We start from the raw sequence: 13,068 nt of genomic DNA, 5'->3' as shown, positions 1-13,068 counted from the left end.
GGTTCAAGTCCACCCAGAGGTGCCTCTGAAGAAAGGCCTGGCGATCTACTTCAGGTAGGTCACAGCCATTGAAAACCCTGTGGAGCAGAGTTCTACTGTGACACACGTGGGATCACCATGAGTTCAAATAGAGGGTAACTGGTTTGTTGTTGTTTTGTTTTTTGCCTGATTTTAACACCCTAGAGAATTTCAGACCTGCAAAGAAGATTTCAGAACGCTAAAATATTAATAGCACTAAAAGAACAAACCCCCTCCCGTCCAGTCGATTCCAACTCATAGGGACCCTATAGAACATAGTAAAATTGCCCCATAGGATTTCCAAGGCTGTAAATCTTCATGAAGCTGACTGCCACACCTTTCGCCTGCGAGCAGCTGGTGGGTTCAAACAGCCTACCTTTTCAGCCGAGTATTTTAACCACTGCACCACCAGGGCTCCTTAATAATAGCGCGGGGCTCCTTAATAATCGCACTAGCCCTCACGTATTACATATTGTGCTGGTATACTTGGTACTTTCAGAGATGATTTACCACTATGACCCTGAGAGGTAGCGGACACTCATTCCCATTTTACCAGTGAGAAAACTGAGGCACACAAAAGGAGTTCGCTTGGTCACGAGTAGCTGGCAGCGAATGACTGATACGTGGAGTCCGACAACTCCCCCAACACTACCAGCCTCTGTGGCTCTTCTCTTCCACAACTCTCCTTCCCACCTTCAGAGGCCTCGCTAGTTTCCAATTCCCGTCCCCAAACTCATCTACCCCTACATCTCCTCTCGTTTCCCTCCCACCCTGGCCCTTCTAGCCTCCACCGATCTCTCTATAGTTCCCCCCCCCCACCCGCAATCTACCCACACGCTTCCTCTTGTTTCCCGCCCACCTGGCCACTCTATCCGCCGCGAACTTCTCTATGATTCTCCGCCTCCCCCCGATTGTTATCTCGGCCATCCACCTCCCGCACCCGTCGCTTCCGGTATCTGGGCTTCCCTTCTGGTTCTGCTGAACGGAAAGGGCGGCCAGAGGGAGAATGCCTTTACAGAAGAGCTGGCAACGGTGAAGGAGGTACCGTGATTTCTAAGGGAAGACCCCAGGAAGAAGGTACGTTTCCGGGTCCTCTGCGAAATTGCTCCGGCTGGAAACGTAAGGCATAGAGAAACGTAAGGCTTTCCGCTTGGGCCTCCTCTCCAAGAAGGCGGGCACAAAATGTCTCTCGCTATTCACAGAGGAGCTTCCTGCCTCTCGTTTCATGTTTATTCTGGCAGTGCCGGGGACAGACGAGGAGGCTGGGAACTGCCCGCTTCATTTCATAGCCTGGGGAAAAAGAGGCCCACAGCGGGGAAGGAAGTCGCTCCAAACTTGTCAGTCAGGAACCAAATGGGACTGAAGCCAGAGTCCTGACTCCCAGTTCTTAGAACCTCAGTGTTTTTCCCTCTTAAATTAGATGGAGTAGGTAGAAACAAAGACTTCTAAAAGAGGCATTTGGAGCCCTCACAATCAGGTTCCTGTCTGATTCCCAGACTTGATTCCCTTTCACATTTAGCAGAGTAGATGTTAATTCTTTAAAAGTAGTTAAGCATATGAGTGAAATAAGTCAATCACAAAAGGACGAATATTGTATGAGACCACTACTGTAAAAACTCATGAAAAGGTTTACACACAAAAAGAACAATCTTTGATGATTACGAGGGAGGGCAGAGGTGGGAGAGAAAAACACTAAATAGACAACAGATAAGTGGTAACTTTGGTGAAGGGTCAGACAGTACACAATACTGGGGAAGCCAGCACAACTTGCCCAAGGCAAGGTCATGGAAGCTCCACGAACACATCCAAAATCCCTGAGGGACCAAATTACTGGGCTGAGAGCTGTGGGGACCATGGTCTCGGAATATCTAGCTCAACCGGCATAACATAGTTTATAAAGAAAATGTTCTGCATTCTACTTTGGTGAGTAGCATCTGGGGTCTTAAGAACTTGTGAGCAGCCATCTCAGATATTCCACTGGTTTCATCTAGTCTGGAGCAAGGGAGAATGAAGAAATCTAAAGACACAAGGGAAAGATTAGGCCAAAGGACTAATGGACAAGTACCACAGCCTCCACCAGACTGAGTCCCGCACAATTAGATGGTGCCCAGCCGCCACCACCAACTGCTCTGACAGGGATCACAATAAAGGGCACCAAACAGAGCTGAAGAAAAATGTGGAAAAAATTCTAACCCTGTCACTCTCTCTCTCTCTCTCTCTCTCTCACACACACACACACACACACACACACACACACACAAACACCAGACTTCCTGGTCTGACAGAGATTAGAGAAACCTGGAGAGTATGACCCCCAGACACCCTTACAGCTCAGTAATGAAGTCACTCCTGAGGTTAGATGGGTCCTTAAAACAAAACGAGATTAAATGGGCACACCAGCCCAGGGACAAGGACAAGAAGGCAGGAGGGGACAGGAAAGCTAGTATTGGGGAATCTAAGGTCAAGAAGGGATTGTTGACATGTTGTGGGGTTGCCAACCAATGTCACAAAGTAATATGTGTATTAATTGTTTTGGAAACCCTGGTGGCATAGTGGTTAAGTGCTCTGGCTGCTAACCAAAAGGTCAGCAGTTCGAGTCCAGCAGGCGCTCCTTGGAAAATATGGGGCAGTTCTACTCTGCCCTATAGGATCACTATGAGTCGGAATCTACTCAACGACAGCAGGTTTGGTTTTGGTTTTTTATTAACTGTTTAATGAGAAATTAGTTTGTTCTATAAACCTTCATTAAAATACAATAAAAAAAAAAAGTCGTTAAGCATAGCTGTGAAGGTGGATTTACCATGAGGCTAATGAAGTTTACGCCTCAGAGACTCCTCACCTGCATAAGCCCCTTCCAAGGCCTTCGGTAATGAGTGTTCAAAGAGTATTTAAGATGAGTCCCTGCTCAAAAAAGCTTGCAATGTCCTGCAACCTTAAATTCATATGTGAAAGAAACTTGATATAGATTTTCCCAAACTTGACAATACTAAAAATTTACAAGTGTGACTCTGAAATAAAACTTTCTTAAACTACCAATAATAAAAATGTCTTTCATCAACCACATTAAAGCAAAGATTATCCTTCTATTCTCTCTACAGAAAATATTATGAAATTGTCATGAGAAAAGCTGATCAAGGAATGTAGAGGGAGATGTATTATACAGCTGTGTCAGGCGGTAAATTAATAAAAATATTGTGTATATTTTAAGAATTTGGGGTTGCATATGGTGAGTGTTATCTTTTCAATTTTGTATTTGGTTGAGATTTATTTTCTCAAAATAAACATTCATATGCATACCTTACTGTGTATTTTTACTTTCTATATCTTTCTTAAGTGTATAAGCTTCACACTTCACAAAACCTGGATCTGTCCCTGCCTTGCACTCAATAAGCTCTCAGTAAACAGTACTTATTTTTGTTAATGTTATTGTTGTTGTTTGAAGACCCAGCGGGAAGGATTGAGGACAGTCAATACTCTTTGAGAATTACTGCTGGCTTAGGACTTCATACAACCATTGTTACCAGCTACTTATTCATTCACACATTTATTATTGATTCATTAATTCAGTAAAGGCCTATTGAATGCCTGTAACATCCCAGGTATGTAGGCACTGTCGATGCAGCAGGAAACGATATGGACATAGTGTCTACCTTCAAGGCGCTTACAGCCTAATGAGAATTATCCATGGAATTGTTTTGAGGTTTTAAAAAATCGAATTTAACAAATTATCTACAGGTTCTCCCACCCCAACGGTTTATTATGAAAATTTGAAACACAGAGAAAGTGCATAGTTAAAGAAGTAAAGAAGTGCGTAGTTAAAATCCACATACTCACCATAAACCAAAAAAAAACAAACACATTGCCATTGAGTTGATTCCAACTTAGGGCAACCCCAAGTGTTACACAGTAGAACTGCTCCATAGGGTTTTCTTGGCTGTTATCTTTATGCAAGTAGATTGCCAAGCCTTTCTTTTGCAATGCTGCTGGGTGGGTTCAAACCTCCAACCTTTCAGTTAGTAGCTGAGAGCAAACTAATTGCACCATGCACGGACCATCAAAACAAAAACAAAAAAGGTTGGCAGTTTGAACCCATCCAGTGGCTCCACTAGAGAAAAATGTGGCCGTCTGCTTCCGTAAAGATTACAGTAGAACTGCTCCATCAGGTTTCTAATTCTGTAATCTTTACGGAAGCAGACGGCCATATTTTTCTCTTGTGGAGCCACTAGATGGATTCAAACTGCCAACGTTTTGGTTAGCAACTGAGCACTCCACCACTGCGCCATCAGGGCTCCTTATACCCACCATAAAGGCTTTTAATTGTTAAATATGAACTACAGCTTGGTCCCAAAAGATCATGTTCAGTCAATTTTTTTTAACAGCTTTATTGAGATATAAGTCACATGCCACACAGTTCACCTCTTTAGAGTATACAATCCAATGGTTTTTGGTACACACAGATATATGCAAATATTGCCACAATTTTAGAACATTTTTATCCTCAAAAAGAAACTCCGTACCCTTTAACTATCACTCCCCCCATTCCTCCCCTGCCCTCCCCAGCCCATGGCAGCCCCTACTTTATTTTCTGTCTCTATAGATTTTTCCTGTTCTTGACATTTCATATGAATGAAATCATAATATGTAGTTTTTTGTGACTGGTTTCTTTCAGTTAGCATAATGTTTTCAAGGTTCATCTATGTTGTAGCATGTATGAATACTTCATTCTTTTTTTATGGCCAAACATTCTATTAGATGAATAGACCATATTTTGTTTATCCATCCATCAATTGATGAACATTTGAGTTGTTTGTACCTCATGGCTGTTATGAATAATGAATAATACTGCTATGAACATTCATATACAAGCTTTTGTGTGGACATGTGTTTTCATTTCCATTGGGTACATACCTGAGAGTGGAATTGCTGGGTCATAGGGTAGCTCTAAGGAGCCCTAGTGGTGCAATGGTTAAGTGCTTGGCTGCTAACCAAAAGGTTGGCAGTTCAAACCCATCCAGCAGCTCCAAGGGAGAAAGACCTGTCAAACTGATTCTGTAAAGATTACAGCCTAGGAGACCCTACGGGGGCAGTTCTTCTCTTTCACGTGGGGTTGCTATGTGTCATAATCAACCCAATGGTACCCAACAAGAACAACATGGTAGCTCTATCATGTAACTCTAGACATTCTTTAGAATATTTAGGAATGGTCATAATGTCTACATGTCTCCTACTCTGCCCTTCCAAGAAGATAATTTAAGGGTGTTCCAAAGTTCTTCCATGTCTCTTCTCTCCAAGGGTGTTCACAACACCTTTACAGTTTTATACAGGAGAAAGCGTGGTGACCTACCTAACGTCACACATCCCGAGTGTGGAATGAGTCAGTGGTTGGGAGTACTTGGGTGGTGAAAAGTTAAGCATTTGATTACTAGCTGAAAGGCTGGTGGTTCAAACCCACCCAGAGACGCCTTGGAAGACAGGCCTAGTGATCTGCTTCTGAACGGTCACAGCCTTGAAAACCCTATGGAGCAATCTACTCTGCACACACATGGTCCCCATGAGTCAGAAATGGACTGGATGGCAACTAAAAACGGAGAGCCCCGGCTCTGTCCTTCGTGCTGCCGAAAGCCCTTGTCTTTGAGGCCCTTTCCTCCTGATCATAGTTTCTCAAACGTTATACCAATTTCTTGACTTTTATTACAGCCAAGGACCAATTGTACTATTGTTTACTTATTACCCCCCCAAAAAAACCCAGTGCTGTCGAGTCGATTCTGACTCATAGCGACCCTATACTTTTTACCTATGTTTAAGTTAGGAGTTCCTGGATGGTGAAAATGGTTAACCATTCACTAATAGCCAAAAGGTTGGCGCTTCGAACCCACCCAGAGGCGCCTAGGAAGAAAAGCCTGGCGATCTGCTTCTGAAAGGTCACAGTCTTGAAAACCCTAAGCAGTTTTACTCTGCACATATGGGGTCGCCATGAGTCGGAATTCACGGCAACGAACAACAAAGGAGAGCCCCAGCCCTGTCCTTGGTGCTGCCGAAAGCCCTTGTCTTCAAGCGCTTTCCTCCCAGTCAGCGTTTCTCAAACGTCATAGCAGCTTTCTTACTTTTGCTACAGCCAAGAACCACCTGTACTGTTGTTTACTGAATATTTCTTTAAATTGACTTTCTAAAAACCTCACATTTATAAACTTTGCATTACTACTGTATCCTACAGAGAAGATAACGACAAAACCTAACACTATAAAAACATATTTGTGTACTACGAAAACAAATGTTATTAAATCCTGGTGACATCCAATTGACTGCTGGATCCTCGGGTCTGCTTAATTTGCCAGACAGGGAAACGAATTTGTTCACAAGGTGTTTCAAACATCCTAGCATCAAAGTGAGTCTTTCTTTTTTCAGGGAGGATTGACAGATCCCAGAGCTCAACTTCCCTTGGAGCTGCAATCCCCACCCTACCTTGCCGGCTTCCAGTGCGCCTGCGCCGTAGCTCTTACGCAGCCCGAGCCCCGCCCCCTCTCGGAGAGACGCTTGGCCTCGGGGGCGGGTCTTGGGCACAAGATGGCTGCCGCGCGCCCGGAGCCCCCGAGTCAGAGCTCACCGACCTCGGCGTCCCGATCTCCGGAGCCACCGGACCTGGTGCGGGAGAGGAAGGGGCCTGGGCACGGGGCTCGAGGCAGGAGGAGGTCGTGGGGCAGGGGGCGGGACCTAGGCGGGGCCTGTGAGAGCTGAACAGGGGAGGTATTTAGGGTTCTAGCCTTGGGGGCGGAGCTTTTCGTAGTTGAGTGAGGGGAGGGTTTGGGGCGGGGCTTGGGGAGGAGCGTATGGATTCTGAGAGGAGGATTTGAGGGCGGGATTTAGAGGGGAGCCTATCGGTATGGAGGGAAGGAAATGAAGGCGGAGCCAATGGCTGGGAATGTTTGGGGGTGGGGCTTAAGGAGGAGCCTGTGGGTGGGGAGGGGCCGGAGGTGGGGCTCTTATGGGCGGGGTTTGAGGATGGAGTTGTCTGCTGGGATTGGATGGAACATCTAAAGAGGGACTTCGTCCAGTGAAGGAGTCAAGGGTTGTGTTTGTATCCATAGGAGGCAGAGACTGAAGAGGGGTGGAGCCCCAGAAACATTTTAGGACTAGTGGACTTGGGTAGAAGGTTGAGAAGGTGACTCTGAAAGACTTGGGGAGGGGCACCCACGTTGGGAGGAGGGATGATTCTGAAAGGGACTGAGGAGTCATGTTGAGGGAGAAATGTCTGCTACATTGTAACTTAGGAACCTCTGAATTCCTCCAGTCAGGATTGGAGAGTAACTGAGGACATTTATTCATTCAACAAACATGTATTGAGCGCCTCCTTTGACTGTGGATGGAGATGAACAAGAGAGACAAAGACAATGTTCTCTTGGAGCTTGGAGTCTAGTGAGAGGAAACAATAAGTATTGTGATAGGTTCTATAAAGGAAACACAAAGTGCGATGTGATGGGGGGATGGAGGGGAGCTAAATTTAGACAGAGAAGTCAGCTGTGTGTTGGCTTATGTTTACACTGGAGTCAGAGAGAAAAGCAGGAGCCAGATCACGATGAGTATAAGTCATGGTAACCATTTCGGATTTTAAGTGCAGTTGGAGTCATTGGAGGGTTTTGAGTGGGAGGATGACTTGATCTGATTTACATTTTCAAAAGCTCATTCAGGCTGTTGTAAGGAGGTAGATTATGAGGGGGCAGGAGCAGAATCAGATTCCATTTATACAGCTCTTGCAGTTGTCAAGACAAGACATGATGGGTTTTAACTAGGGTGGAGAAGAGAAATGGATGGATCCCTGATACAACAGTCGATCTTCATTATTTATGGATTCCATATTTGCAAATTCGCGTACTTACCAAAATGTATTTGTAATGTGAAAATCGAGACTTGAGCGGCTTTCATGGTCATTTGCAGACATGCAAAGTGCATCGAAAAACTTGCTTCGCGACTGGTTTGGTATTTGCTAATTCATTGTTCGCAGGGACCTTATAGAGCATAACCACTGCAAATAATGAGAATCAACAGTATTTTGGACAGGGAAAGACTTGCTGGGGATACAGCAGAATCCTGGAGAATGGAGAACAGGGTTTAGGAGTTGAGGGCCCATACGCCACAGAGAAGATGGAGGGGTTTTTTTGTTTATTTTTGTTTTATAATTAATTTTATTTATTTCTGTTGTTGAGAATATACACAACAAAACATACAATTCAAGTTTCTACATGGACAATTCAGTGGCGTTGATTGCATTCTTCGAGTTGTACAATCATTCTTATCTCCTTTTCTGAGTTGTTCCTCTCCTATTAACATAAACTCACTGCCCCCTAAGGTTCCTGTCTTAATTTTTCGAGTTGCTGTTGTCAATTTGATCCTGTACAGATAGATCTTAAAAGAGCATAATCCTCAAGGCAGACCTTTTTTACTAGTTAAGCTAAACTATTGTTTGGTTTTAAGAAGACTTCAGGGGATATTTTTGTTTTAAAGTTTAAAGATTATCTCAGGGCAATAGTTTCAGGGGTTCACCCAGCCTCCATGTCTCCAGCAAGTGTGGAGTCTATGAGAATTTGAAATTCTGGTCTACATTTCCCCCCTTTTTGATCAGGATTATTCTGTAAGAGGAGATGGATGTTTTAATAAGTGGGGCAGTGTTGGGGAAACGCTAGGAGGAGGTCTCCAGGCAGGTCCACAGGCTCCTTGTTTCTTCTCCCCTTTGCTCAGGTCCTGGTGCCTGATGATGGCCGCCCCACTACACCCCCGAGTGACCTCATCGAGATCCAGGTGGTGAAGGTGACAGATACTAACCTGGTCCCTGAGCCCCCGGAGCCAGGCTCTCTCCACTGTGCCTTGTGCCCAGCTGCCTTCCGGCTGGTTTCCGAGCTGCTCTTCCACGAACATGGCCACCTGGCTGGGACTGAAGGTGGCCGACAGGGTGGGGACCCAAGCCGGTGTCATGTGTGTGGCCACAGCTGCCCAGGTCCTGCCAGCCTCCGGGCCCACTACAGTCTGCATACAGGGGAGCGGCCCTACCGCTGTCCACTTTGCCCCCGGGCCTTCAAGGCCCTGGCGCCTCTGCTCAGGCACCAGCACCGACACGGGGTGGAGCCGGGAACATCCCAGAGGCTTCCAGAAGCAGCAGCGGCTCCGGAGCAGAGGCCCGGGGTGGCCCAGGAGAGGGCGGAGGTGGTGATGGCGGCAGCAGCAGCAGGAGCGGCTGTGGGGAAGCCGTTCGCGTGCAGGTTCTGTGCCAAGCCGTTCCGCCGCTCTTCAGACATGCGTGACCATGAGCGGGTGCACACGGGCGAACGGCCGTACCACTGCGGCATCTGTGGCAAGGGCTTCACCCAGTCCTCAGTGCTGAGCGGCCACGCCCGTATCCACACAGGCGAGCGCCCCTTCCGCTGCTCCCTCTGCGACCGCACTTTCAACAATTCCTCCAACTTCCGCAAGCACCAGCGCACCCACTTCCACGGGCCCGGGCCTGGGTTGGGAGACTCGGGGGGCCAACTGGGATTGGTGGCAGGGACAGGGAGCAAGTGTGGGGTGGGAAACACCTTGGAAGAGGGGCGAGGGGAAACCGTGAATGTGAAAGTGGAGATCGACCAGTAGGCTTGGAGAGTCAGGGACATGGGGGAATTAACATGGAAGTAGGAGGCAGATTTTAGGGGAGGGGGGTGGGGAAAAAGGCAGGGAGCAGAAAAGGTAAGGTTGGAGAGAAATGACATAAGGACTAAACGAGATAGCCATGAACAGGTAGGGTTGGACAACAGAGGGAGAGGAGAGGAAGACCCAGGTTCAGGACCCCCCACAAACCCATGCAACACCCTTGTGAGGCTTAGAAAAAGGTACAGTTGCAGCCCCCTGGATGCCCAGCTAAGCACCAGGAGCATGGACTAGTTCATTGCCCCGTTTGCCTCCTCTTTGGGTTGTCCTTGTATAAGACACAACAAGCCACAACAGAACACAACTCTTCACAAGAGAGCCTGGACACTATGAAGGAGAAGCCAGGGTTGAGTGGAAGGGGTGGAATCGGGGCCTACCATAGCACCTCTAGTCTAGCCCTCCATCTGCAGAACGCTGGACTGTCCTTGGGGGCTCCCTAGGGTGGACCAGGATGGAATCATTTGCCTACCTCACTGGATTGCACTGGACCTGGGGTACCTACCCACCCTCTGGCAGAAGATGCCCACAAGGTGCCCCATAAAGAGACTCGGATCCCATCACCTTGAAGCCAGAGGGTCCCCAAGTCACAACCAAGAGCCATTGAGGCCTCGAGCATGTAAGCCTGACCGTAAGGATCTTTACTCCAAAAGCTGCTACCCCCACCCCCATGGCGGTCCTTCCTTAACCCACCTAGACTCCTATTTGGAGGTAACTGAAAACATAGATGACAAACAGCCACCTCATATGCCCCTTCGAAAGCTTTAGGTTCAGAGCCTGTGGTTTCCCAGTTCTACAAAGTAGCCTCAGGTTTCTCTAATACCCTCCACTCCCAATTTGAAGCAAACAGCTTACTGCCCAGTCCTCAAGGCAATCTGAAAGAAGGTTTGGCTGATGATGGCATGGCGGGCTAGTCGGGATTTAAAACTTGGATGTGGTGGGTATGGAATAAGAGGAGCCACTGAGGTGGTGGGGAGATGAGGACTTGGAGCTGTGGTGGGAAACCTCCAGTTCCATTCCTATTAAAGGACTTTCTGAAGGGTTTCTCTATGCTGGTCTTGTATCTGGGTTGTCTGCCTTTCGGGGGCAGGGGTAAAGGGACCACATTGGTCTTGCTGCCAGTGTTTCAGTGTACCTCTCTCCAAACCTCTGTTTCCTCCTCTTCAAAATGGAAGTAAAGACTTCCACTTTACAGTCTGGCATGTAAGTGCTTGTAAGCCATAACTCCCATCCTCACAACAAGAAAAAAAAAAAAAACCTGGAAAACAGAAAAAAATGCTTAGATCCATCAGAGAATGGAGATCACAGAGCAAACTGCTGCCCAGGAAACTGGAGAGACAGGCTGATACAGAGCATCACCCCTTGCCAGAAATAGAACCTTCTGCTGCTAGACCCAACATCGGGTAGGATAACTTAAAGAGTAATTGAACAGTTGCTGGAGGATGTGCGGACTAGCTTGAGAGATTAAAGATTCCTGGAGGACCTGCCATAGGGACCCCACATTTTGGGAGTTTTACCTCCAGGACCCCACCAGATTTCTCTCTGTGAAGCTCAGGAAAAAAATCCCCTCATGCTTTCAGAAGGGGAAGGGAAAAAGTAAAGGGGTAAATAATCTCTGGCTATTCAAGAAATGTTATGTGGTTCAGAGCTGCATGGGAGGTGCAAAAGGTTAAGCACTTGACTACTAACTGAAAAGGTTGGCAGTTCTAACTTACCCAGAGGTGCCTCAGGAAGAAAAGTCTGGTGATCTGCTTTGAAAACCCTATGATGCACAGTTCTACTCTGACACATGTGAGGTCACCTTGAGTTGGAATCAACTTGATGGCAATATGTGGTTCAGCTATGACAGTGGGGGACAGGAAAGTTTGGCAAAAAGGAGGGACTCCTGTGGCTGGCATGCTTTTTAAGAAGGGAGAGTCCCTGATCTGCACACCTTCCTATTCACTCATCACCCACGCAACAAACCCATAGATGACCCATGGGCAGCTGTACTCAACATGACCGGAACTTGCTCTAGAACTCTCCTCCATGTTTCCTCTCTTGTTGGCATCACCACCCATGGCAGGCTCCTTAAACCTTCCTTATCTGTCACCCACATGTCTAATCCCTTATCAGTCTCCCCCTGTTGAGCCAGTTAAATATCTCTGGGATCTGAACACTTCATTGCCACTACCCTTGTACCAACAATCATCTCACATCTGAATAGCTGTGCAGCAGCCCTGCCAGCTTCCCAACACCTGGGCTGTGCTCTCTGCATTCTCCATACTGCAGCCCCAGGGAGCCTTCAAGAACAGATCCCAACCTTGTCACCAACCCACAGCTCCTTGTTGCTTTGAGAAGTGATTACAAACGTGAATGCCTGTGGGAGCTGGGTGACAATGTGAATAAAAGTGAGAGAAGCTGGGCTCAAGGGGAAAATACCAGCGCAAGCGGAGTGAAATACAGCAACAGACACTTGAGGTCGGTGTGGGGACTCAACAAGGAGCAGTGGAAATTGCAGCAAACTGGGAAGTGTGTGCCCCATCTAAAGAGGGCAATGGCTGCTCAGCTCCAGTGAGGAATGCAGACTGGGTTGCTGGATCTTATAAATTTTCGAGAACTGCCATTAGTTTGCATTATGTAAAATCTTTTGATTTTCAGATATTCACCACTATGTCAAACTTTTATTTTTTTAATGCATGGACTAAACAAACACATCAGTGGGTCATAACCAGTTTCTAGCCTCTGAGATCCTGCAAAAGCCATCCAAACTCCTCAGTTTGGAATTCAAGGCCCTTCGGGATCTAGCCCTCCTTCCTCCCCCCACTCCATGCCTCAACCTCTTCAGCTTCATATTCCAGAGCTCAAACCAGACGCATGGGGGTGGGTGCGAGGGCAGAGGGGAACTTGCTCACAGGCACAAGTTAGAGGGGGTACCAGACAAGACTTGGAATGACATTCCGAGGCACCATAAATATGAAAGGCACCTGACTGAGGCAACCGGACAAAAGGAGGGAAGGCGTTTCTGCTAATATTTGGCCACTATCAACATTTATACATTTTGAAATTGGGGGGGTGCAATTTAGAGATTGCCTCCAGATGTTTTTCACCCTTGCTCCACCCCATCTCAAACTCTGCCCTCCAGCCATAATACTCATTGCCATTGAATGGATTCCGACTCACAGCAACACTACAGGACAGAGTAGAGCTGCCCCATAGGGTTTCCAAGTCAGTAAATCTTTATGGAAGCAGACTACCATACCTTTCTCCCGTAGAGCGGCTGGTGGATTTGAACGGCCTACTTTTCAGTAACAGTCCAGTGCTTAATCGCTGAGCCACCAGGGCTGCTTCCTGCCATACTAATCTCCTTGAAGTTCTCCAGAATAGTTGGGCTTAGTT

At 47.0% G+C, this 13,068-nt stretch overlaps 1 protein-coding gene and 1 long non-coding RNA gene across 2 annotated transcripts; both read left to right on the top strand.

Annotated features, from left to right (window-relative positions):
- The first annotated feature begins 843 nt into the window (after positions 1-843).
- Positions 844-3,314, top strand: LOC111749634 (uncharacterized). Its single transcript, XR_002784840.2, has 2 exons — positions 844-1,095; positions 3,117-3,314. It is a non-coding gene; the product is annotated as an uncharacterized LOC111749634 (long non-coding RNA).
- Positions 3,315-6,460: 3,146 nt separating this feature from the next.
- Positions 6,461-10,108, top strand: ZNF784 (zinc finger protein 784). The gene is made up of 2 exons (XM_003406868.4): positions 6,461-6,660; positions 8,752-10,108. Exons 1-2 carry the CDS (start codon positions 6,583-6,585, stop codon positions 9,637-9,639), a joined length of 966 nt encoding a protein of 321 aa, XP_003406916.1. The 5' UTR covers positions 6,461-6,582; the 3' UTR covers positions 9,640-10,108.
- The last annotated feature ends 2,960 nt before the right edge of the window (positions 10,109-13,068 follow it).

Source organism: Loxodonta africana, chromosome 11, assembly GCF_030014295.1.
Source record: "Loxodonta africana isolate mLoxAfr1 chromosome 11, mLoxAfr1.hap2, whole genome shotgun sequence".
Classification (NCBI taxonomy): domain Eukaryota; kingdom Metazoa; phylum Chordata; class Mammalia; order Proboscidea; family Elephantidae; genus Loxodonta; species Loxodonta africana.
The sequence above is the reverse complement of the archived record's forward strand: the minus strand, read 5'-3'. Positions and strand labels throughout refer to the sequence as shown.